Raw genomic sequence first — 23,495 nt, 5'->3', positions numbered from 1 at the left:
CGGTGCCTGGGCGCGGACCACGGCGTGGAGTCCTGCGTCGACTGCCGGGCCTTGACGGGTAAGGCTAGACGGGAGCGGTCCCGCAAGCTACTCGAACTCCGGGTGTCGGCCCCGCGTCAGGAGTGGTCCCGGTCCGGCCGGAGGTCGAGGGAGCGGTCGAGGAGCCACCACGAGCGCTCCGGAAGTCGTCACCATTCCTCTGGTTCCTCAGGTAAGAGGCACAAGAAGTCGGGGCGTCGTCATCGTACCCCCGACTCCCCCCGACGCGGCCGGGGGTTCGGGTGGCCCCACCCCCGCGTGGGTCGCCGGCGCTGCCTGCTCCATACCCGACGGTCCCTGGGCAAGGCGCGTCGCGCGAGGAGATAGAGGAGTTCCTCATGGCCATGAGGGCGCTGTCTCCTCCGACGGGGCCTGCGGGCCCGGTGGTCCCGTCCGGGGGCCCGAGCGGTTCGGGTGCTCCGGCCCCGACGCCGTCGAGTGCTCCGGCCCCGACGCCGCCGGCGGCTCCGGCCCCGGCGCCGCTGGGCCCTTCAGGGTCGACACCGGCTGGTCCACCGGCCTCTCCGGCGCCGATTCCATCGGGGCAACCCATGGTGCCGCCTCCGCGCGGCGCCGGGACTCCGACGCCGGCTCCGGCCGGCGTCGGGGCGCCGGCTCCGGCCGGCGTCGGGGCGCCGGCTCCGGACGGCGTCGGGGCGCCGGCTCTGGGCGGCGCCACCCCCATTCCCTCTCCTACTCCGGACGCGGAGTCGGACCGGCGTCGTCCGACGCCGAGTCCTGCGCCGATGGGGCCCATTGACCCCGTGGAGCCGGTCTACATCATTGACTCAGAATATGGTGAGGATGCAGATTATGGAGAGGGTTGGGAGGGGTCTGAGGACCCTCTGTCACGCGAGTGTCAGTACGACGTGGACTGGACAGGTGACTTGGGTGATGCCAGTGGTCTGGACGATTCTCCTAACCCTGGTTTTGTCTCGCCTCCTACTGTGGCCTCGGAGGCTGGGGCTGCTTATTCAGTGGTGTTGATGAGGGCTGCCAAGGCCTTGCGCCTTGAGCTCCCCGTCGCGGTCGTGAGGCCTAACATCCTCACTGAGGTCTTCAAACCGCAGTCATGCCCACAGGAGCCTCTGCTGCCGTTCAACGAAGCCTTAACATACGTTCTTTTGGGCACGTGGTCCAGGCCCGCTTCAGGTTCGCCTGTTGATAGGAACGTGGCCAGACGCCACCGTCCGTGTCCGGATGACCCCAAGTTCCTGTCCACCCATCCCACCCCTGAGAGTCTGGTGATCCAGGCCTCGACTTCCCAAACCGCATTCCCGTCGGCCCCGCCCGACCGGGAATCTAAGAGGTACGACCAGTATGGGAAGAAGGTCTTCTCGTCCCTGAGTCTGGGACTGCGGTCTTGCAACACCGCATGCCTCTTGGGCCGCTACACCCACTCTCTGTGGGATACGGTCGCGGAGTGTCTGCCACAATGCCCGCAGGAGGTACGGGCAAAGCTCGGTCAGGCTATGATTGAAGGCCGAGACGCAGCACGATATTCCATCAGGTGTGGTCTCGATACGACCGACTCGCTAGGCAGGGCGATGTCCACGACGGTGGCGATTCGTCGCCACGCCTGGCTGAGATCCGCCAACTTTTCGCCGGATGTCCAAAATACTTTGATGGACATGCCGTTCGATGGCAGTCGCCTGTTTGGCGACAAAGCGGACCACGCGCTGGAGCGCTTCAAGGACTCCAGGGTCACGGCCAAGTCCTTGGGTCTCTCGACCCAGCGCCAGCAAACGGGTTCGTTTCGCTCCTTTCGTGGCCACGGAAGGGGCGGTCCCACACGTGCTGCCAGCCACGCACCGCAGAACACTTCTCAACGCGGTGGCGGCCGTGGATTCCGCCGTGGAGGCGGTCGGGGACAGCGGCGAGGTCAGGCCACACCTCCCCCCGCAGCATCAGCCTCCAAATCCTCCTAGTCCGAGCTTTCAGGCCCATGTGACGCCAGTGGGTGGCAGGGTTCGCCATCACCACTCCCGCTGGCGCACCATCACACCGGCAGGTGGGTGCTGCAGCTCGTCCGAAGGGGCTACTCCCTCCCCTTCGAGAGCACTCCTCCAGCCATGCCACCGCAGAACCACCGTGTGTCGGGGGACCAATTGACACTTCTGCAGGAGGAAGTTACGGCCCTCTTGGCCAAGGGGGCCATCGAGCGCGTTCCTGGGCCAGAAGTAGGGTGTGGTTGTTACTCCCACTACTTTCTGGTTCCCAAGAAGGGCAATGGGGGCCTACGCCTTATCTTGGACCTGCGGAAGGTCAACGACTTCCTCCGGAAGGAGAAGTTCAAGATGCTGACTTTGGCTCCGGTCTTAGCTGCTCTGGACCCAGAAGACTTGATGGTAGCGTTGGACTTGCAGGACGCATATTTCCCCCCCCCCCCCCCCCCCCATCCCCCCCCCCCCCCGTCCTGCCGGCCCACCGGCGTTATCTGTGGTTCACAGTAGGCCGCAAGCACTTTCAGTTTACCGTGCTCCCCTTCGGCCTTACCAGCGCCCCTCGGGTGTTCACGAAAGTAATGGCGGTGGTCGCAGCCCATCTGCGCAGATTAGGGGTGTCAGTCTTCCCCTATCTCGACGACTGGTTGTTGAAGGCGGGCTCGCCCCAGACAGTCGTCAGACAGTCGTCAGCCACCTCCAGACTACGGCCGACCTCTTGCACCTGCTGGTGTTCCCCATCAATGTGCCGAAAGTCACACCTGTGTCCCTCTCACAAGCTCCTCTTCATTTTAGCGGTTCTGGACTCGGCGCGTTTTCGGGTTTATCCTCCCGAACAGCGGGTTCAGGATATTCCAGCTCTGATTCCGATCTTTCGGCCTTTATCCCGAGACTCAGTCAGGTTGACACTGCGGCTTTTGGGGCTGATGGCCTCCTGCATCCTTCTGGTGCATCACCCCAGGTGGCGGATGCGGGCTCTGCAGTGGGACCTGAAGTTTCAGTGGGCCCAGCATCAGGGCAACCCGTCCGACCACGTCCTGATCTCGGAGGGCACTGCGAGACAGTTGCAGTGGTGGCTCACGGACTGCGATTGGGTAGATTCCTCTCCCTACCCCAACCGGAGCTTGTAGTAGTGACGGATGCGTCCCTCCTGGACTGGGGGGGCCACATGGGAGAGGCGGAGATCAGAGGCCTCTGGTCCCCGGCGGAGTCCCGGCTCCATATCAACCTTCTGGAGCTGCGGGCGATCCGACTCGCACTGAAGGCATTCCTTCCCTCTGTTCGGGGAAGTATAGTACATGTGTTCACAGACAACACCACCGCCATTTGGTACTGCAACAAACAGGGCGGGTTGGGGTCGTGGTCCCTTTGTTGGGAGGCTCTGCGCCTCTGGCAATGGCTTGAACACCAGGGCGTCACCCTGGTGGTTCAACACCTGGCAGGTTCCCTAAACGCCAGGGCGGATGAACTCAGCCGCCAGTGCATGATTGATCACGAATGGCGTCTGAACTCGGATGTGGCGCAAGGCCTCTTTCAGCGATGGGGGAGAGCCTTGGTTAGATCCATTCGCCACCGAAGAGAACGCGCAATGTCATCAGTTCTGCGCGTTGGAATTCCCAAGGCGGCACTCGCTCGGAGACGCTTTTCGGCGCAAATGGAGCTGCTGTCTGTTGTACGCCTTACCGCCTATATCACTTCTGCCCAGAGAGCTGAAGATCAGACGCGACCGGGCCCAAGTAATCCTTGTGGCTCCGGACTAGGCACGAAGATACTGGTATCCCGAGCTACTCAGCATGTCAGTCGATCCCTCAATTCGTTAGCCTCTTCAGGAGGACCTTCTGTCGCAGCAGCAGGGGACGGTCCTCCACCTGAACCTGTCCAGTCTCCACCTCCATGCGTGGAGATTAAGCGGCGACAGTTGAGGCCATTTGACTTGCCTCCTGAGGTCTGTGATGTGATTCTGGCAGCCAGGCGTCCCTCGACAAAATTGGTATAGGCCTGCAGGTGGAACACATTTGTTGCATGGTGCACAGCAAAGGCCGTGGAGCCCCTTTCTGCCCCCCTTTCAGAGGTTCTCCTCTTTCTTCTTTCTCTCTGCCATTTCAGCCTTTTTAAGGCTACCCAATCAGCTTTCTCTTTTCAAGTCCCCTGTTGTAAATAGATTCTTGAAGGGCATCACTCACATGTTTCCTCCTGTTCCTTTTTGTGATGCAAATAAACAAAGTGGAATCCACTAAAATACGGGGGTGGTTTTTGGCGGTAGTCCCTACTGTGGTGGGGAGCACACCGTGTTGTTAAAATACCCCTCACACACCTACAGGCCCCTTGGTGCTATGCTTCATCATTGGGGTCTTCGCAACCCTCTACGGGACGCGGCGTGCTACGATCAACGACTGCGTGGGAGCACTATCTGTGGACTATGTGTGGATGTGAGTGGGGGTCCTTTTTGTGATGCCTCAGTGGGACTTGAACCTTGTTCTTACTTATTTGATGTGCGCTTCTTTCGAGCCCCTTCACAATTGCCCTCTTCGTCTTCCAACTCTTAAGACTGCCTTCTTGGTTGCCATTACCTCTGCCAGGAGAGTGAGTGAGCTCCAGGCTCTATCTTCAAAACCTCCTTTCCTTTCTGTCCATCTGGACAAAGTTGTCTTGAACGCGTCCCTCTTTCCTGTCCAAGGTAGTCATAGCCTTCCACATCTGGCAGTCCATCACCTTGCCCACCTTCTTTCCGCCTCCACATCCCTCGAAAGAGGAAGAGAGGCTCCACCGTCTGGACCCAAAACGTGCGCTCTCATTCTATCTTGACCGCACACGCCAGTTCCGGGTGGACGACCAGCTCTTTGTTGGTTACGTGGGCGCTAAGAAGGGACGGGTGGTGCAGAAACGGACCATCTCTCGGTGGGTCGTGTTGTGCATCAAGGTATGCTACTCTTTGGCTAAAAAGGAGCCTCCTGTTGGGCTGAGGGCCCATTCCACTCCGGCCACGGCGGCTACTACTGCCCTGGGTCGGGGAGTCCCCTTGCAGTACATCTGTCAGGCAGCTAGGTGGGCCTCGCTGCACACGTTCGCTAGACACTACTGCCTGGACAGCCAAGTCCGGAGAAATGGCTTTTTCGGCCGTTCTGTTCTCCAGGACTTTCTGGTGTGATCTTTGGTTTGCAGACCCACCACCGGGGTTGGTATTGCTGGGGTATCTATTCTAAGTTAAGGAATCTAACACTAACCTGTTTCTTTCAGATGCACAAGTTACTTACCTTCGGTAACGATATATCTGTAAGAAACCGTAGTTAGTGTTAGAATCCTTACCGCCCCACCCATCCTCCCCGTTCTGCGAACCGTTATCTAGGGTTAAGGTTCTTCCCTTTGAGGGCCCTAGTTTCATGGCACCAGTGTCGGTTTTTATCATGGCTTTGCGTTCCTGGCGCGGAAAAGCTGTGTATAAGAACTGACGTCAGCGAGCGAGGGCGGCGTCTAAGTACTCCGACGACATCATCCTGGCGCCGACGACTGACGCGGAGCCGCAGACGTCGCCTACCGACGCGCAGGGGTACTGCTACGCAAAACTTTCCGGATCCAGTCTGACGCCTGGGGATATTCTAAGGTAAGGAATCTAACACGAATTACTGTTTCTTACAGATATATCGTTACCGACAGTAAGTAACTTGTGCGTTAGGATAGTGCTGTACAAGCACACCTTTGAAGGGAAATTGTTAGAATGCTACAGATAGTTTGGAGTGAATGTGTATTTCGAAAGCTACTGGGTGTTTAGGTGAAAGATATATTTTTTAAAGAAATCTTTATATAGCTGGTGTATGTAGCTTGTGCATTACTGTTGACAGTAAGCTGCATAACCAGAGAAATGAAGGTAAATTGACCCCAGCATGACAGACTGGTTAGGATGCTTGTATTGGAAATCTCAGGACATTTAAAATATAGGTGATTTGGCCATTGGAATGAATGGTGTTCAAACTTCTCCATATCTGCTGAAATTATATTCTATTAAAGGGTAAGACCTTTTTATTGTCGTCAGTTTTGTAATGTGATGTTATAAGAGATACTGTTATAGCGGCAGCTTTCTTAAATGTGCTTTTTGTTTCTCTTTTCTTTCCAAGAGTGCGCAGCAGGTTCACTTTCGAACACACATGGATGACAAACCGTTTGCCTGTCAGTTCTGCTCCAGGAGCTTCCGGGAGAAGGGCTCTCTCGTGCGCCACACCCGCCACCATACAGGCGAGAAACCTTACAAGTGCTACAAGTGTGGACGAGGGTTTGCAGAACATGGCACACTCAATAGGCACCTGAGGACGAAAAGTAAGATTAATTATCACTATAGATCACTCTAGGATGGTAGAAGTGCAATTATCCCTTTTTATCCAAGCAAGGGGACTGTGTTCCAAATACTCAATGTAATATTTTTTAAACCAGTGTGCTGTGCTTTGATGAAAGCAGGGGATACAGTGTCTCCCCGGTTATATTTTGTAACTCATTCAATTTGTCATAAACCATGGAGGGAATACTAAATTGAGGTTTTGAAAAAGACAAAAAATTACACATAACGGGTGTTCTCCAGAATGGGGTAGTTTTTATATTGTTATGTCCTCACCGGAAAATCTTTTTTAAAAATGTATTTAAAAAAACAAAAATCCCAGTGCCAGCCACCAGTCCCTTTGTTTTCGTTTTACGGTCTTTGCTTGAAGATATCTCAAATCTTTCAGTGCCCAGTTTGAATGCAGGCTGACATAAGTGTATTAACCCCTTCTCATATCTGCTTCTATCGGTTGTGTCACACAGATTGCTGCAGCTCTCCTGAACTTAGAATGTTTACATCTATTGGTATTGGTTTTGCTTACAATCATAAGTAGTGTTATAGTACTTTGCTTGTTACCGTGGTTTGGAAGTGCAGTGTTCTAGCCAAAGAACAGACGAGTACAATCTGTCCTGTACAGTCTTAGTTGGTGTGGTAGGAATTGGAAATGTGACCAACAGCCTTAGCAACATAGGGACTAGAAAGCAGTTGAAATGCCTTGACTTCACATTCTGGACGAGGCAAAGAGTGTAGGTAGTAGGCGAACATCTGTTGCGAGGGGGTTCTGTGCTTCAGCATCTGTAATTAAAATGCTCTTTTAATTTACACAGTATTCCATGCCCAAGTACATAATATACATGGAATAAAAAAGAAAACAAATGCAGCAAATACCAAAGTAGAGCTCTTTTATAAACTGCTAAGGCTTGTCACATCAAACTGAACGCACACATACTCACTACTTTCCTCATATTGAAAGTCAAAACGACAAATGGGTGCTGTGGAAGTGGTTATTGGTTTGAGTGTGATAACCCCATCAGATTTTTTTCCATGTCACAGAACCTCACCAGTCCTGAGTGGGTCACAATTAAAGTCCAATACTTCTTGTGCTACATCTGATACTTTCCATCAATGAAACATCTTACCCTGTCCTATAACCTCTTCAGTCCGTCGGACTGCACAGTGGGCGTATGTGGAGGACGGTTGGGGGAACCGCGCACACGTCATTTTTTCCAGCACCTTGGCAGAATATCCACCGCAGCGAAGAGACTAAGGATCTCTTCCGTGTTCAACATCTCTCAAATCTGGCACCTAACCACAGTGCTTCAAATCTGTAGTGTTGATATACTCCCTTAAATAACAAAAAACTCTAAATTCTGCCTAGTAATTTGCCTCCCCTTTTCTCTAAAATACCCGAGCACCTTGACTTTACCTGCTGTACTCTGTATCTTACATCAATAATCTCCTCAAACAACCTCATTTTGGCCTTTGCATGCCACTTTACTGAGACAGCACTTGCACTTGTTTCCAGCTTCATCACAGTAGCACCGTCTGTATGCTGATGACACTCCCAAATATTTCTCTCCTTCCCTACCTTGCCACCTCTTTTTCAATTCAGCTTCTCGGACTGTCACAGCTATTTGCCATTGGCTAACACTCAAGTTGAATTCATCCACGACCGGTGCAGTAGAGGAAAAAGCGTGAAAGGTGTCTCCTTACCGCTTCCAATCAACTTCCTCCTGTAATTTGCCCTCTGCCAGAAATGTTGTTGTTTCCTTGAATCCTTTAGTGGAAATCCTTAATTTTTACCGGTGCACCTGCTGCAACGGGTTTAAAAATACTGAACCTATGCAAACTATTCCTCTCATTCCATTCAGGATAGCCAAAACATCGATTAGCTCTTGTTGCCAGCAAGTTGGATTATTGGAACAGTCTGTTTCTGAACTTCATGTTTGCCTCGTTGAACAATGTCATAAACTGTGCTATGAGAATACTTACAACCTTCCCAACTATTTTCCAACCTCTTCTATCAATTTGACTGACTTTTAAAAAAAATAGAACTCTTTGCAAGCTGCTAGCACGTCTTTAAAGCTAGCAACCAACCACCTTTCATTCAGCCTTAGCTGACCTAACAGAATATTTAACCTCGAGTCTCTTGGCACTGAAATAACAGCTGTTGATTGTTACCCAATTCAATGTTACTCATTTTATTGACCTTGGAAGGATGGTAGGCTGAGTGAACCTGCAAGAATTCAAACCTGTGGCCATGAGGTAAAAAGCAGATCCCTGGAATGGATAAGTTATTAGGTCTCGCCTGTCGATGCGCATGCGCATCGAGCAAGCGAGACTATAGGGGCTCATCCAGACTTTATCTAACTTGCAAGGAATCGTGGCGATTCCTTGCAGTGCCCGTGACTTTTAAGCTCAATGCGCATGTGCATTGAGCTTAAAAGCGCGTGCACATGCCCCCAGCCGCCTGCCTTGCCTACTCTCTCTCACAGCCTCCCCCAGCTCCGCCCCCTCACTACTTGATTGCACGGCCGCTAGGCCGTGCCTCCCCTACTCTCCTCCCCCCTCCTCCTCTCCTCCCCTGCCTGCCTGCCGCTAGGCCGTGCCTCCCCTACTCTCCTCCCCCCTCCTCCTCCTACTGCCGTGTCGCACCTCTCCCCTCTCCGCCCCCTCCCCTGCCAGCCGTGTTACGGTGAAAGGCTTGTTTTTTTACTTAGCAAAGAGAAAGAATTCATGCACTGGTATTTTTGGGGGCGCACTTGTACAACTACCTGAAAAGCGAGCAGTGAAAACACGTTAACTCCGCGTGCTTTTGGAGCAGTATGAAAACTTAACTCGAAATACATTCTAAATGCCAGCAGTAGCCTTGCAACCCTAACCCCTCCCGCAAACATAGAGCTAGCAAGGAATCTACAATGGCAGAGTAAAAAGGGCCCAACCCGACCCGACTCAGCCGCTAGAAATAATAAAGAGCGAACATGAGATACATTGTGGAGCTGTAATACTGCAAGGACGTGAATGACCGCACGTAAACCCGGCGGCCATTTTGAATCTACAGCTACGTCAATTTCCTAGGGAAGCCGCCCGCAAGCCCCTCCCCTGCCCCAGTCACAAGCCCTGCACGCCTACTCCTCGTGTATCGGTTGCTGTTGTCGGCGATCTTCATGAGCCTTTCAGCCAATCGCACAGCAGTTCACGCCTGCTTCTCGTGAGCCAGCAGGGCCTTTTTGGCTTCCCATTGGCTGCGATACTCACACCGTCTCCCAGTGCACGGACCTAGTCGTCTCTCATTGGTTGTCTTCACTCTCACTGCTGTAGCATTTACGAATCACGCATGCCCCTCGTGCACAGTTTACCAGCTCCCCGACTTCACCATGTATTGTAAACAGCAAAACTTGGCACAGACTGTACATCCTTTGACTCCAAAAAATATTAATACGCAACCCAGCCTGTTAAAACTGGTTTGTTGAAATAAATGTGTTGATGATACTTAAGAGGCAACTCTGTTTTCGACCCATTTCTTAAGGTATTTTCCAGGACATACATAAACTACTCACCCAAATAAAATGTCAAGCTGTGTTTACATGGGAAGCTTTTTATTTTGCTCTAGGCTAACTTCAAAGTGTCAGCGTTTATAGGAAAGAGGAATGCAGTATACTTGCTCCAAAGAGCCTGCTTGTGCCTTTAAAAAAAAAAAAAAAACCTCACTCACCCTCAACCCCTCACCCTCACTCACCCTCACTCACCCTCACCCACCCTCAACCCCTCAACCCCTCACCCTCAACCCCTCACCCTCACCCTCACTCACCCTCACTCACTCACCCTCACTCACTCACCCTCACTCACCCTCACTCACCCTCACTCACCCTCACTCACCCTCACTCACCCTCACTCACCCTCACTCACACTCACCCTCACTCACCCTCACTCACCCTCACTCACTCACCCTCACTCACCCTCACTCACCCTCACTCACCCTCACTCACCCTCACTCACCCTCACTCACCCTCACTCACCCTCACTCACCCTCACTCACCCTCACTCACCCTCACTCACCCTCACTCACCCTCACTCACCCTCACTCACCCTCACTCACCCTCAACCCCTCACCCTCACACAGTGCAATAGGTCTCGGAGCATTTGAGTTAGAGCTTTTAGAAATGTTTATGGCTTTTTTTTTTTTAATTCTTTAGCATTGGCTACAGGAAACAAAAATGCTTAAGATTTACAAAAAAAACCATAAACAATTCTAAAAGCACTAACTCTAATGCTGCGAGACCTATTGCATTTCCAATGCTTGGTTCACCGAGCCACCAGACCTGACTATAGTCGCTATGAAACTGCCCATATTCGATCTGTCAACTAGAATTTACCTGCAGTCACCATGTGCTCGATTGAGATTCCAGTACTTCCACCTTTTTGTATCATCACTGGAATTCTCTTCCTCCTGTCATCATGTCCAAGCCCCTAGTCCAGTAATTCATATCTTCCCTAAAGAATGCACTCCTCTATCATTGGAAGGCTGATTCAGCTCTCACGGTGTAAATATGGAGATTCCATTTATTTTGCTTTCATATTCAGTCACCAGCAGTTAGTTCTAGTTAAGTCGTCTTTTCCATAGACCAAGCGTGTATTTTGGTTTGCTAATAACCTTGGCCCCGTTTGATAAATCTTCACAAAACTGTCCAAAAACAAAAGTTCATCCTCCTCAGCTCCATCATGGAAAGCTTTGGGGTGATCCATCCAGCAGGGGCAGAGAAAAAAGGGGGGTGGGTCCCAAATCATAAAATCTCCATGCAATTTCAATAGACTTCTTTAAGAGCGGTTTTAGCAAACACTGCTGAACGTAATTTCACCAAATTCGGCAGGATGCCAGATCTTGGTCCACCCATTCTGCTTTTTGTGATTTGGTGTAAATACAGAAGTTTTTTGAGAAATTTTATATTTTGGCACTTCAGCTCGCGAGAAGTCTCCTGTGACGGAGTGAAATAAAAAAATGGGGTCATTTGATTGGTCAAGAGGCTTGTTGTTCCTGTGAGCCTTCACGCTCTTGCAAGAGTAAGCACTCTGATTGGCTGGCTGTTGGAATGTTAGAAATGAAAAGGCCGCCATTAGTATTTACTGTGAAATTGGAGGTGTTGTGGAAATGAAATAAACATATATAAGGAGTCAGCAAAAAGGCATCATGTCCTCGTAGATTTAGAGAGGAGGCGTATAAGGGATATCTACTGTGAAGATAATAAATTTATATTGTTTCTAAGTAATTCTTACCATATTGTGACATAGTAAAAAGCAGTTTAGTTCTCCATACACTCCATTAGTAGGAAGGCATATTGTAGTCATTGTTTTTGAGAGGAAGTATGTAAGATAGAAGTAGGGTGATTAGAAGGTTAATTTTTTTTTTCTTTTTAAATGTTACGATCTTGCGAGACTCTCGCAGGATTGCGGAAAGTAGGAAGGAGCAGGTGATGTTGAAATATACTCTCCTATGCACACTTGCTATTCCTCCGAAAGAGTCTTACTGGAGATGGTGTTCATCAGACTCCTTATTATGCTTGTTGGTTTGAGAGTCTTTTTAAGGCTCATGCAGACCACCCTACTTTGCATACCAATCATCTGAGATAGAGGTCTGAAAGAAGAGCCCAGTCCCTCCCCACACCCTGCTTCGCACACTAATCATTGTAGAGAGATCTCAGCAGAGGCCAGTTCCTGCACACATCCTACTACGTCCATCCGTCATCTGTGAGAGAGACTTTAAAGGGGAGGCCAGTTTCTCCACACACCCTACTATGCACACTCATCTGAGAGAGGTATCCGAAAGGAGAGGCCAGTCCCCCCACACACACCTATAATCTAAGAGTTCTGAAAGGAGAGCCCAAACCCTCCCCACACCCTACCATTCACACCCATTACAGAGAAAGATCTCACCAGTAAGGCTAGTCCTTCCCCACACCCTACTACGCACACCTGTTATTGCAAGCGTAATGACACCTCAAAAAGATTGGCAGTGACATGTCTTGATTTGTTACAATAACTGAGCAAATTACAATTTCTATTGAATACTTGTCTGTTTAATACTCGCACACATTTTACAAAGATTTTGCAAACTGTTAACCGCATCTTATGTTACAATACAATTTTTTTAAACTAAAATAACATCTTGACACTACGTATATCAAATCATTCTACCATACATACTCTCAAAAATAATTTTCTTTTAAAAAATACAAAACTAGAAATTCACTGAAAAACCAAAGTTTAAAGTAACGTTATAGTTAGGTGAATTTCTCAGTGACCCATCAATGTTTTCAACAACAAAACACTGAAATTCATGAGTTATAGCTAGGGGGTATCTATAACTTGTGCCCCCTCCATGTACTGCTTATGTATCACATATGACATAAATCATAACATGTTCTATGAAATCTCTGATGATATCTCAAATGACATTGATATCATCCATTGAGGGAGCTTGTTGCCTTTATAGTTTAGATTGTGGTGGATTACTACCATATTACTTTTCCACTTAATTTTGCACAGTTTGGGTCCCGATAACGGTTGTAAGTATTTAGAAAACACATGTCCTTCTAATACACCATAGCTGTGTAGAGCTATTGAGAATGTTTGAAATCTTTGTATTCAAGAGAAAGTGTGTGTACAGGTGACAGTAGGCTTGTGTTCATTATGTTCCACATAAATATTTTGATACTGCAGAAAATGTTTCCAGCTGTGGAAAGATTCTACGTACCACACACTAAGTATTGTAAGAAGCCTTGAGTTATTGAAGAGAATTACCTCTGCATGATAATTGCTACTTAACATAGAAGACTGTGACCGTGTGTACCAGGTACTAGCCTATGTACATATGTAAATGTAAATGTAGTTGAGCTTATATAGTGCACAGCTACCCGCAGTGGGTTTCCAGGGGCTTGCTTAGGGAACCCTTCCTGATATTCCCCTGTGAGATAGCAGGGTATCCACAAGGTGCCTGTTTTGCTTCAGAAGATGGGTTATCTGAAAAGTTTTCATCATAGTACAAATTGTGCAGGTAGTAGGATGTTTGCAAACACAACAATGATGGACAGAATGTGGATCAATGTCACACATTCACCCCAGTCAAAAGATCTGGGCCCAAATCCATCGTTTTCCCACTCCACACCACCCTAGGTTAGACAATGGCGATATGCAAATCAGCGCTGACCCTGTTGCCCCATGGGAACAGGCCAGTCCGAACTACAAAAGCCATGTCCTTCCCAGAACGGAAACAAGCATCCGAGGACCGGCCCGGTTTCGAGGTAACACCTCTCATCAGCCCGGCTAGCTTGATTCCAGTGGTGTGGAGTGTCTGGGACTCACGTCTGAGCATCCCCAGTACACTTAGAACGGTAACTGCAAACACAACAATGATGGACAGAATGTGGATCAATGTCACACATTCACCCCAGTCAAAAGATCTGGGCCCAAATCCATCGTTTTTCCACTCCACACCACCCTGGGTTAGACAATGGCGATATGCAAATCAGCGCTGACCCTGTTGCCCCATGGGAACAGTCCAGTCTGAACTACAAAAGCCATGTCCTTCCCAGAACGGAAACAAGCATCCGAGGACCGGCCCGGTTTCGAGGTAACACCTCTCATCAGCCCGGCTAGCTTGATTCCAGTGGTGTGGAGTGTCTGGGACTCACGTCTGAGCATCCCCAGTACACTTAAAACGGTAACTGCAAACACAACAATGATGGACAGAATGTGGATCAATGTCACACATTCACCCCAGTCAAAAGATCTGGGCCCAAATCCATCGTTTTTCCACTCCACACCACCCTGGGTTAGACAATGGCGATATGCAAATCAGCGCTGACCCTGTTGCCCCATGGGAACAGTCCAGTCCGAACTACAAAAGCCATGTCCTTCCCAGAACGGAAACAAGCATCCGAGGCGCTGACCCTGTTGCCCCATGGGAACAGTCCAGTCCGAACTACAAAAGCCATGTCCTTCCCAGAACGGAAACAAGCATCCGAGGTAGTAGGATGTTTAGCACCTTCAGAGCTTTGTTATTTATAGCGACAGTCTCTCTTTTTTGACAGCTGTTGCATAGAATGTGCACTGTTCTTAGTAGATATTTTTTAATAGTCTGTGGTATAAAGTAAACTCTCTCCATAGAGTAAGCACTGTTTACAGTACTCAGTTCTCTACTGATATCGCTTCTTTTCTTAATGTAGGCTGTGTGTGTCAGGCGTTTAATACAGATAAAAGCTGTCCATAGTGGGACATGTGCTTTGGAATTGGCATGAACTATTTTGGCTTCTTCTGAGCAGTTGTATACAGATTTTACACCATACTCAGTGAGGGTTTCCTGTAGATCTGTGGTTGATTGCTAATGTGAACTATGCTACGTGTAAAGCCGTAGCAATTTATTCAGCATGATGCGGGACATGCCCATCGATTGCACCTGCCTCTTTGGATACTAGGCAGATTAGGCGCTCAATCGCTTTAAGTATTCTCGTGATATGGCCAGGTTTTTAGACCAGTCTACGGCCCCACATCCACCCCAATCTGCCTTTCGTTCCTTTCGAGCTACAGAAGAGGTTTCCAGCTGCGCCAATTCCAACCCAGCCACTTTGTTAGACTCCCCAGCCTCTGTATGGCTGATGGCTCAGTGTCCACAGACCTTGTGGGTCAGGTGGCCAGCGTTCTTGTTAGTCTGCTGTAACAGCCTACACACCCTCACAGTCTGCCCCTTTACCACCTTGGGCACCCAGTTGGTGGCAGGATTCTCCATTACCTGCCCCCCTGGCAGTCCATAACATTAGACAAGTGGGTTTTTGCAGATTGTTCAAAGGGGCTACACCCTCACCTTCGAAACTACCCCTCCCCCCTTGCAAACCATGTCCTGACTGGCTGACGGAGGATCATCTGTCCCTTCTCCACGAATAGATCTTGGCTTTCTTGGCTGTGGTTGTTATTCCCGCTACTGTCTGGTTCCCAAAAAGGACAATAGCATTCGCCCTATCCTCTATCTCTGAACTCTCAAACTCTTCCTCCCAAAGAAGAAATTCAGAATGCTCAGGTCTGGTCTGCCCTAGACCCAGGAGATCGGATGGTACCATTGGACTTGCAGGACTCATCTATACTACTATTATAAAGATAGAACAGAAACCTTTTGGCAAGGTAAACTCGAACCACAGCGCCAATCCACACACCCAATACATTGTTGTAATCCTCAGGGTGTGTAGATGGACATAGGCTGCATAAAATAAAAAATAAACGTAAATTAAAGTTTCAAAACAAAGTAGTCCCCTAAAACAAGCGCCGGCCGCGACGTTCCGCTGACCGCGACCTACACCTGCGTGATGACGACAGGCGGGGAGGAGCGGTCACGAGCGGCGACGTGCGGCGAGGAGTGGCGCGGCGGCTCAGGTAAGGCGAGGCGGGAGGCGGTCCGGGCAATGTCAGGGTGGGCGGGGGCCCGGGAGTGGGGGCTAAGTCCGGAGCGCGGCTGAGGTGAGGCGGGAGGCGGTATAAGCAATGTCGGGGTGGGCGGGCCCGGCCGGGACCAAACAAATGCTCAAAATGCACCCCCCAGCCCCCTTCTGCCCCCGTGCAACGCCGGGGCGGGCTGCTAATTAAATATAAAGAAAGGGTCTTGGTTGTTATTCACAGACTGTTGATCATGTGCTGTAAATGTGACTTGACATCCATCGATTGATATTGAACAGTGAATGGGTGGGACTCTGATCCCTTCAATACCTTTTTAAAATGACTCACAAATCACTTGAAGCTGAGAGCCATTGGCAGTGAGGGCACGTGGTCCTGCAGACTGGGAGAAGCCTGGGTGTGCTTGGAGAAGTGCGGTGCACCACCGCCGCTCACAACAGAAGTGCGCAGAATACACCAGTAGGTGCAACGTCTGTAGTGCGCACGCGCAGTGCACAAAAGACGAATGCAGTGTGAAACGCCAGTGTGCAACAGGAGCACGTGGTGAAAGTCTGAAACCTCAGTGTGCAACAGAAGTGTGAGGTGTCCAACCACAAAATGCATCTGAAGTATATGTGCACAACTACAGCGTGCAACAGAAGCATGCGGTGAAAGTCTGAAGCCTCAGTGTGCAACAGAAGTGTGAGGTGTCCAACCACAATGTGAGACTGAAGTATATGTGCACAACTACTGTGTGCAACAGAAGCATGCTGTAAAAGTCTGAAACCGCCATGTGGCACACAGTGTGCTGAGACAATGTGAAAGATGTGTTGTCCCAGTATGTGCCCACGCCCGTGGACAGAAGGTGAACGAAGTCTCAATGCACAAGCAGTCATTAGTGTAGAGTGGTGCTGTGAATTGCCGATGGGTGTGCAGTAGGAGCTGTCACAATGCACAGCTGTGGCCTGCAGCCCTGGTATTCAACCGCAATGCACGCTTCACACACATGAGCGGCCTTGCAAGGGTCACTTTGTCTTTGTGTATCATACTGCAGAACAATATTTAAATTAGAAACCATCTGAACCTTCATCTCGCGCTCTGTCGAGATACTGATTAGTGGGTTCACACCATGAAAGACGAGAATACAAGCTAAGTGTAACGTCATAAAGGGCAAGGCTGAATGTGACGTCACAGAGGTAGGAGCCATTGGTAGGCTATGACATCACAGAAGTAGAAGCCAATGGGCAGGTTTGACATCACAGACGTAGGAGCCAATAGTTGGTTGTGACGTCACAGAGGTAGAAGCCAATGGGCGGGTGTGACATCACAGAGGTAGGAGCCAATGCTTGGGTGTGACATCACAGAGGTAGTGGCCAATGGCAGGGTGTGACATCACAGAGGTAGGAGGCGCCAATGGAAGGATGTGACATCACAGAGGTAGGAGTCAATGGAAGGATGTGACATCACAGAGGTAGAAGCCAATGCCCGGGTTTGACATCACAGACGTAGGAGCCAATGCTTGGGTGTGACATCAGAGGTAGTGGCCAATGGCAGGGTGTGACATCACGGAGGTAGGAGCCAATGGAAGGATGTGACATCACAGAGGTAGAAGCCAATGGCCGGATGTGACATCACAGAGGTAGCAGCCAATGGTAGGTTGTGACATCACAGATGAAGAAGCCAATGGCCCTCCGGGTGTGACATCATAGAGGTAGGAGTCCATGGCAGGGTGTGACATCACAGAGGTAGGAGCCAAGAGATGTGGCAGTAGACTAAGTATACTAATTAGAGCATCAAAATGGAAAGAATACAGCTGTAAGAAAGTGACATTATAAAGGACGTAGCTTGGGCTAAGTTTGACGTCACAGAGATCGAAGCGAAAGGCCAAGTGACGTCACAGATGACAAGGCAGCAGCCAATGACGCCACAAAGACATTGGCCGAAATGGATGTAATGTAATCGATGTCAAGGTCGAACCGAGTGTGAGATCACAGAGGTCGAGCCACACCCAAGTCTGACGTCACACAGCCCGAGAGCTGCAGGGTGAAACTGACGTCACCGGGCAGGGGCGTCGCTTTCAGCTGGCAGTGACGTGGTAAGGGTGTCACAGGCCCTAATGTAGGCAAGGAAACCAAAGCATGTGTTTACAGTAAAAAAAAAAAAGCTGCATTTGAGGCGCTGTGAGTCCCCAGATCAAGGCACCTCGGTGCCTTTCTTTTTTTTTTTTTTTATGTTCAAAATACTTTTATTGAAGTTTTCAAAAGGTGAAACAATTAGACAACAAGCACTGGCGTTGCCAATAGGTCTCGCATTAGGAAAGTTTGAGCTATTGGTATTGTAAATGACAAATTTCTTTTTTTTGTGTTGGTTTTGAAAATAGCGAAATTAATAGCTTTGTCATTTACACTGCCAATAGTTGTAACTTTTGCAAATTTGATACCTATAGCATTTGTAATGCAATGTGTTGTATGTACGTGACTTACATGTATTGATATTACAAATAACAATGTTTTTTAATTTTTTAAAATAAGTTATTGTAATTTATAATGGCAATAGCTTAAATTTTGTAAATAACGTTTGTGAAGATTATGTTTAGGGTATTTTATTCTGACAAAAATCCAAGAACAGAAGTGAAATATTAACCTCTTTTTGTGACATTTGTAATAAAGCTTAAAAAATTGAGAGAACATATTTGAACCAGTTGTTGTTGATTGGTTGCACAGATTGATGCTGTGGTGGCGCCGAGTGATGTTGTGGTGGCGCCGAGTGATGTTGTGGTGGCGCCGAGTGATGTTGTGGTTGTGCCGAGTGATGTTGTGGTGGCGAACGAGTGATGCTGTGGCGTTCAGTGATGCTGTGGTAGCCCATAGTGATGTTGTGGTGCCCCTGAGTGATGCTGTGGTGGTGCTGAGTGATGCTGTATGCTATGCTATGTTATGTTTTGCTATCCTATGTTTTGTTTTGTTATGCTATGCTATGTTTTATTATGCTATGATATGTTTTGTTTAGTTTTACTATGCTATGTTTTGTTGTGTTTTGTTAAGCTATGCTATGTTTTGTAGTGTTTTGCTATGTTTTGTTATGCTATGTGTTGTTGTGTTTTGTTATGCTATGTGTTGTTGTGTTATGCTATGTTTTGTTATGTTATGCTATGTTTTGTTATGTTATGCTATGTTTTGTTATGATATGCTGTTTTGTTTTGCTATCCTATGCTTTGTTTTGCTATCCTATGCTTTGTTTTGTTATGCTATGTTTAGTTTTGCTATCCTATGCTTTGTTTTGTTATGCTATGCTATGTTTTGGTGTTTTGTTATGCTATGCTTTGTATGCTATGCTATGCTTTGTTGTGTTTTGCTGTGCTATTCTTTGTTATGCTATGCTATGTTTTGTTATGCTATGCTATGTTTTGTTGTGTTTTATTATGCTATGCTATGTTTTGTTGTGCTATGTTTTGTTGTGCTATGTTTTGTTGTGCTATGTTTTGTTGTGCTATGTTTTGTTGTGCTATGTTTTGTTGTGCTATGTTTTGTTGTGCTATGTTTTGTTATGCTATGCTTTGTTATGCTATGTTTTGTTATGCTATGCTATGCTTTGTTATGCTATGTTTTGTTATGCTATGCTAAGCTTTGTTTTGTTATGCTATGTTTTGTTGTGTTTTGTGATGCTATGCTATGTTTTGTGATGCTATGCTATGTTTTGTGATGCTATGCTATGTTTTGTGATGCTATGATGTTTTTTGTTATGCTATGCTTTGTTATGCTATGCTTTGTTATGCTATGCTATGTTTTGTTGTGCTATGTTTTGTTGTGCTAGGGTATGTTTTGTTGTGTTTTGTTATGCTATGTTTGAGTTTTGTTATGCTATGTTTGTGTTTTGTTATGCTATACTATGTTTTGTTATGCTATGCTATGTTTTGTTATGCTATATTTTGCTATTGGGTGTGTGTGTGTGGGGGGGGGGGGGGGTTGTGTGTGTGTGTGTGGGTTTGTGTGTGTGGGTTTGTGTGCCTGTACCAAGTGCCTTATGGCATGGTGCAGCACCATGCAAGAACAAACGGAATTCAGTCTGCTAATTATATATATCCTTTTTTGTGAAGCTGATTTTCTTTGATTTCTAACCAAACGTGCAAGAGAAACGAAGACATTAGGAATGAAAGAATTGTCAAGGACTTAAAAATCTTGAAATCGCTGGTTTGAAGCGCCTGCCGTACCTCTGCGGTGATCAGGGACGTACAGAAAAATAATCGTGCACTGAGTGTGCTGTGTAGCTCACAGCATTGCGGCTGTGAGTCCTTACGGAGTCTGATAAACAGTAAATTGAGGAGGGGGCGCTGTGCGCCCTGATGGCAGATAAGTGTGAAGGGTAGAAAGAAACGCAAGAGCGCACGAGCAGGCTTCTGCAAACACGCTGAATTGTTTGGGTCTGGTGTATATAAGGGGCTGCGGACCCAGATTGGTGAGGTCGGTAACCCCGCAGAACGCTCGGCCTGTTTGTTGGGGGTCTCTCTCTGTGTTTTGAGCGCAATGGAGGAGAGAAGCAGATACAGAGAGAGAGAGAGAGAGAAAGTCAGACAGGAAAGAAGGAGTCAGACAAACACACCAGAGCGCGGAGAGTCAGAGAAAGAGAGAGGAAGGCAGGAAAGAGAGCGAGATAGTCGGAAGGCAGGAAAGAGAGCGAGATAGTCGGTGACGGGCAGAGGTGGGGTGGGGGTAGCAAGCGAGAGTGGTGGCGATCAGGGATTGAGACAGTGCAAACACGTGGGTGTTTTGGTGAGCAATAGAGACGCCCGAGAAGGGAATAGAAAAAGATGCGTGGAGGGAAGCCGGATGGGGGGGGGGGAGCCTGGTGGGGGGGCGGGAATGCGAGCGTGGGGAGGAGAAGTGTGGCAAAACTTCTCTTCTCATTAAGTGTTTTCAGTTAAGGTCATCCAGCTGGGCTGTAAGCAGACACTTACCCATAGATAGTGGAAAAGATGGTGAGAAGATGTAACAAACCCTTCAATGTACGGTTGTGGTATGGTAAGACAAAGCTTGGAAAGGTCGGTAAAAGGAGTTTGGCAAGGATGTCTTCTTGGGTTATAAACAGAGAAATAAATAAAGCAGGCAAGAATAACTAGAATAACAAGAGCGTAAAGGGAAACTGAAAGTACGGCTGGCCACCGGCCAGCCATGAATAATTGGGGGAGGAGAAGCCGCACAGCACACGCTGGGAGAAGCCCTTTGATGTGCTGTGCGGCCGTGAAAAAATGCAATTAGGAGGGAAGGAGGGAGGCTGATGCGCGTGCTTGTTTGGTCACGTGATTCACGTGAACTCAAAGAAAACCGCACCAAAAAGCCCTTGGTTTCACGAGGATTTTGAGCACTTGAATTCTCTCCATTTCCCATTCCTTCGGAATGGAAAAGGCGAGACCTAAAAACAGAAAAATGTACATTATGTCAGTAAAATTACAAGTAAATTAAATATGCAAAATTACAAATGAAAATCAGTAATGAATGAAGTATAATAAGAAATAGTCTATCAAAGGAAAAACTAAATTCATGGAAGAGGGAGGGAGGGGAAGGAGGGAAGGGGTGGAAACAACTTATCATAGTACAATAAACTTGAAAAACAGAGTTACCAATAATGTAACAGCATTAAAAAGAACAAGTAATGAATCCATACTAATATAATAAAGAGAGAGCCCAAACCTTTGAGGCGGGTAATCTCAGGAACCACAGCACCAATCACAACACCCAATACAGCGTTGGAAAGGGCAGTTGCAGCAGAAGGACATAGACTATGCAGACGCCCACCATATACATTTAAAAGGTAAAAGAACCGTGCCAGCAAAGTAGTCCCTTGTGGGCGTGTCTGCGTGTGCTGGGGGCGTGACAAACGCTGGGGGCGTGTGGTACGTTCCGCCCTTCATGCCATGTCTCATATCGTGTGTTAATCCCACCCTGCTCCCTTTAAATACCCCTGCACCCCATAATCACAACCCACCCTTACTCTTTAAAATACCCCAACACCCTTCAACACTAACCCATCTTAACCCTACCAATATCCCCTGTATCCCAAAACCCAAACCTATCCCTAAACCCTAAAAATACCCCTGTACCCCAAAACCCAAACCTAGCCCTGAACCCTATAAATACCCCTGTACCTCAAAACCCAAACCTACCCCTGAACCCTAAAAATACCCCTGTACCCCAAAACCCAAACCTAGCCCTGAACCCTAAAAATACCACTGTACCCTAAAACACAAACCTACCCCTGAACCCTAAAATACCCCTGTACCCCAAAACTCAAACCTAGCCCTGAACCCTTGAAATACCCCTGTACCCCAAAACCCAAACCTACCCCTGACCCTAAAAATACCCCTGTACCCCAAAACCCAAACCTACCCCATAACCCTAAAAATACCACTGTACCCCAAAACCCAAACCTACCCCCTGAACCCTAAAATACCGCTGTACCCCAAAACCCAAACCTAGCCCAGAACCCTTAAAATACCCCTGTACCCCAAAACCCAAACCAACCCCTGAACCCTAAAAATACCCCTGTACCCCAAAACCCAAACCTAGCCCTGAACCCTAAAAATAACCCTGTACCCCCAAACCTACCCCTGAACCCTAAAATACCCCTGTACCCCAAAACCCAAACAAAGCCCTGACCCTAAAAATACCCCTGTACCCCAAAACCCAAACCTAGCCCTGAACCCCAAAAATACCACTGTACCCCAAAACCCAAACCTAGCCCTGAAACCTTAAAATACCCCTGTACCCCAAAACCCAAACCTACCCCTGAACCCTAAAAATACCCCTATACCCCAAAACCCAAACCTAGCCCTGAACCCTAAAAATACCCCTGTCCCCCAAAACCCAAACCTACCCCTGAACCCTAAAAATACCCCTATACCCCAAAACCCAAACCTAGCCCTGAACCCTAAAAATACCCCTGTCCCCCAAAACCCAAACCTACCCCTGAACCCTAAAAATACCCCTATACCCCAAAACTCAAACCTAGCCCTGAACCCTAAAAATACCCCTGTACCCCAAAACCCATACCTATCTCTAAACCCTAAAACGACCCCTGTACCCCATAACCCATAACCATATCTGAACCCTTTAAATACCCACACCCCAAAACAAATACCTCAGTACCCCAAAACATATACCCCTATACCCATACTTAACTTATCCAAACTTTTTAAAAAAACATGCTTTTACCATTCATGCATTTACAACGAATTTCATTGTAAATGTATGCGTGGTAAAAGCATATAAAATGTAATGCCATGCGTTATAATGGCATTGCGGAGTCATGGTACTTTCGTAATGAAAGTATGCGGAGTGATGGTATGCGGAAAGAAAGTTGCTGAATAATCGTTGTGTTTACCCTCCCCCGAAAAGTACATTGGTGGCACGGCAGCCCACATCTCCAGCAACATACTCATATTTTTTCACCACCCATTTGAAAAATGCACAGGTCTCTCTCATTGATGGCCAGCACCGACATACACTTTTAGACACACCTCCCGCCACAAGTTCTAGAATTACGAACTTTAGAGCTGGGGAGCTACGTTCGAATCTCGGCATCAGCTCAACATCCTGTGATTCCAGGCAAATCGCTTTGTCTCCCCGTGACTACCACAAATAAATGTGTTCTTCAGTAATGTAAATTGTGCTCATGCCATGTTGTCGAGTTCGCGCTATATAATATTGCAAGGAAAAATAAAGCAGGGAAACTCGAGTTCACACACTACTGAACGCACACTCTTAAGTGCATCAGCAGTGCACTATGAATTG

The 23,495-nt window shown here is 48.2% G+C and overlaps 1 protein-coding gene across 1 annotated transcript in view; it reads left to right on the top strand.

The window, feature by feature from the left end:
• Positions 1–23,495, top strand: part of E4F1 (E4F transcription factor 1) — a 213,464-nt gene that overhangs the window by 149,459 nt on the left and 40,510 nt on the right. The window contains exon 11 of the mRNA XM_078664834.1: positions 6,095–6,293. Coding sequence (XP_078520960.1) covers positions 6,095–6,293 — 199 coding nt within the window. The remainder of the gene's footprint in view (positions 1–6,094; positions 6,294–23,495) is intronic.

This window comes from Lissotriton helveticus, chromosome 10, assembly GCF_964261635.1.
Source record: "Lissotriton helveticus chromosome 10, aLisHel1.1, whole genome shotgun sequence".
Lineage (NCBI taxonomy): Eukaryota > Metazoa > Chordata > Amphibia > Caudata > Salamandridae > Lissotriton > Lissotriton helveticus.
Note: the sequence above shows the minus strand (reverse complement) of the source record. Positions and strands in the feature narration are given on the sequence as shown.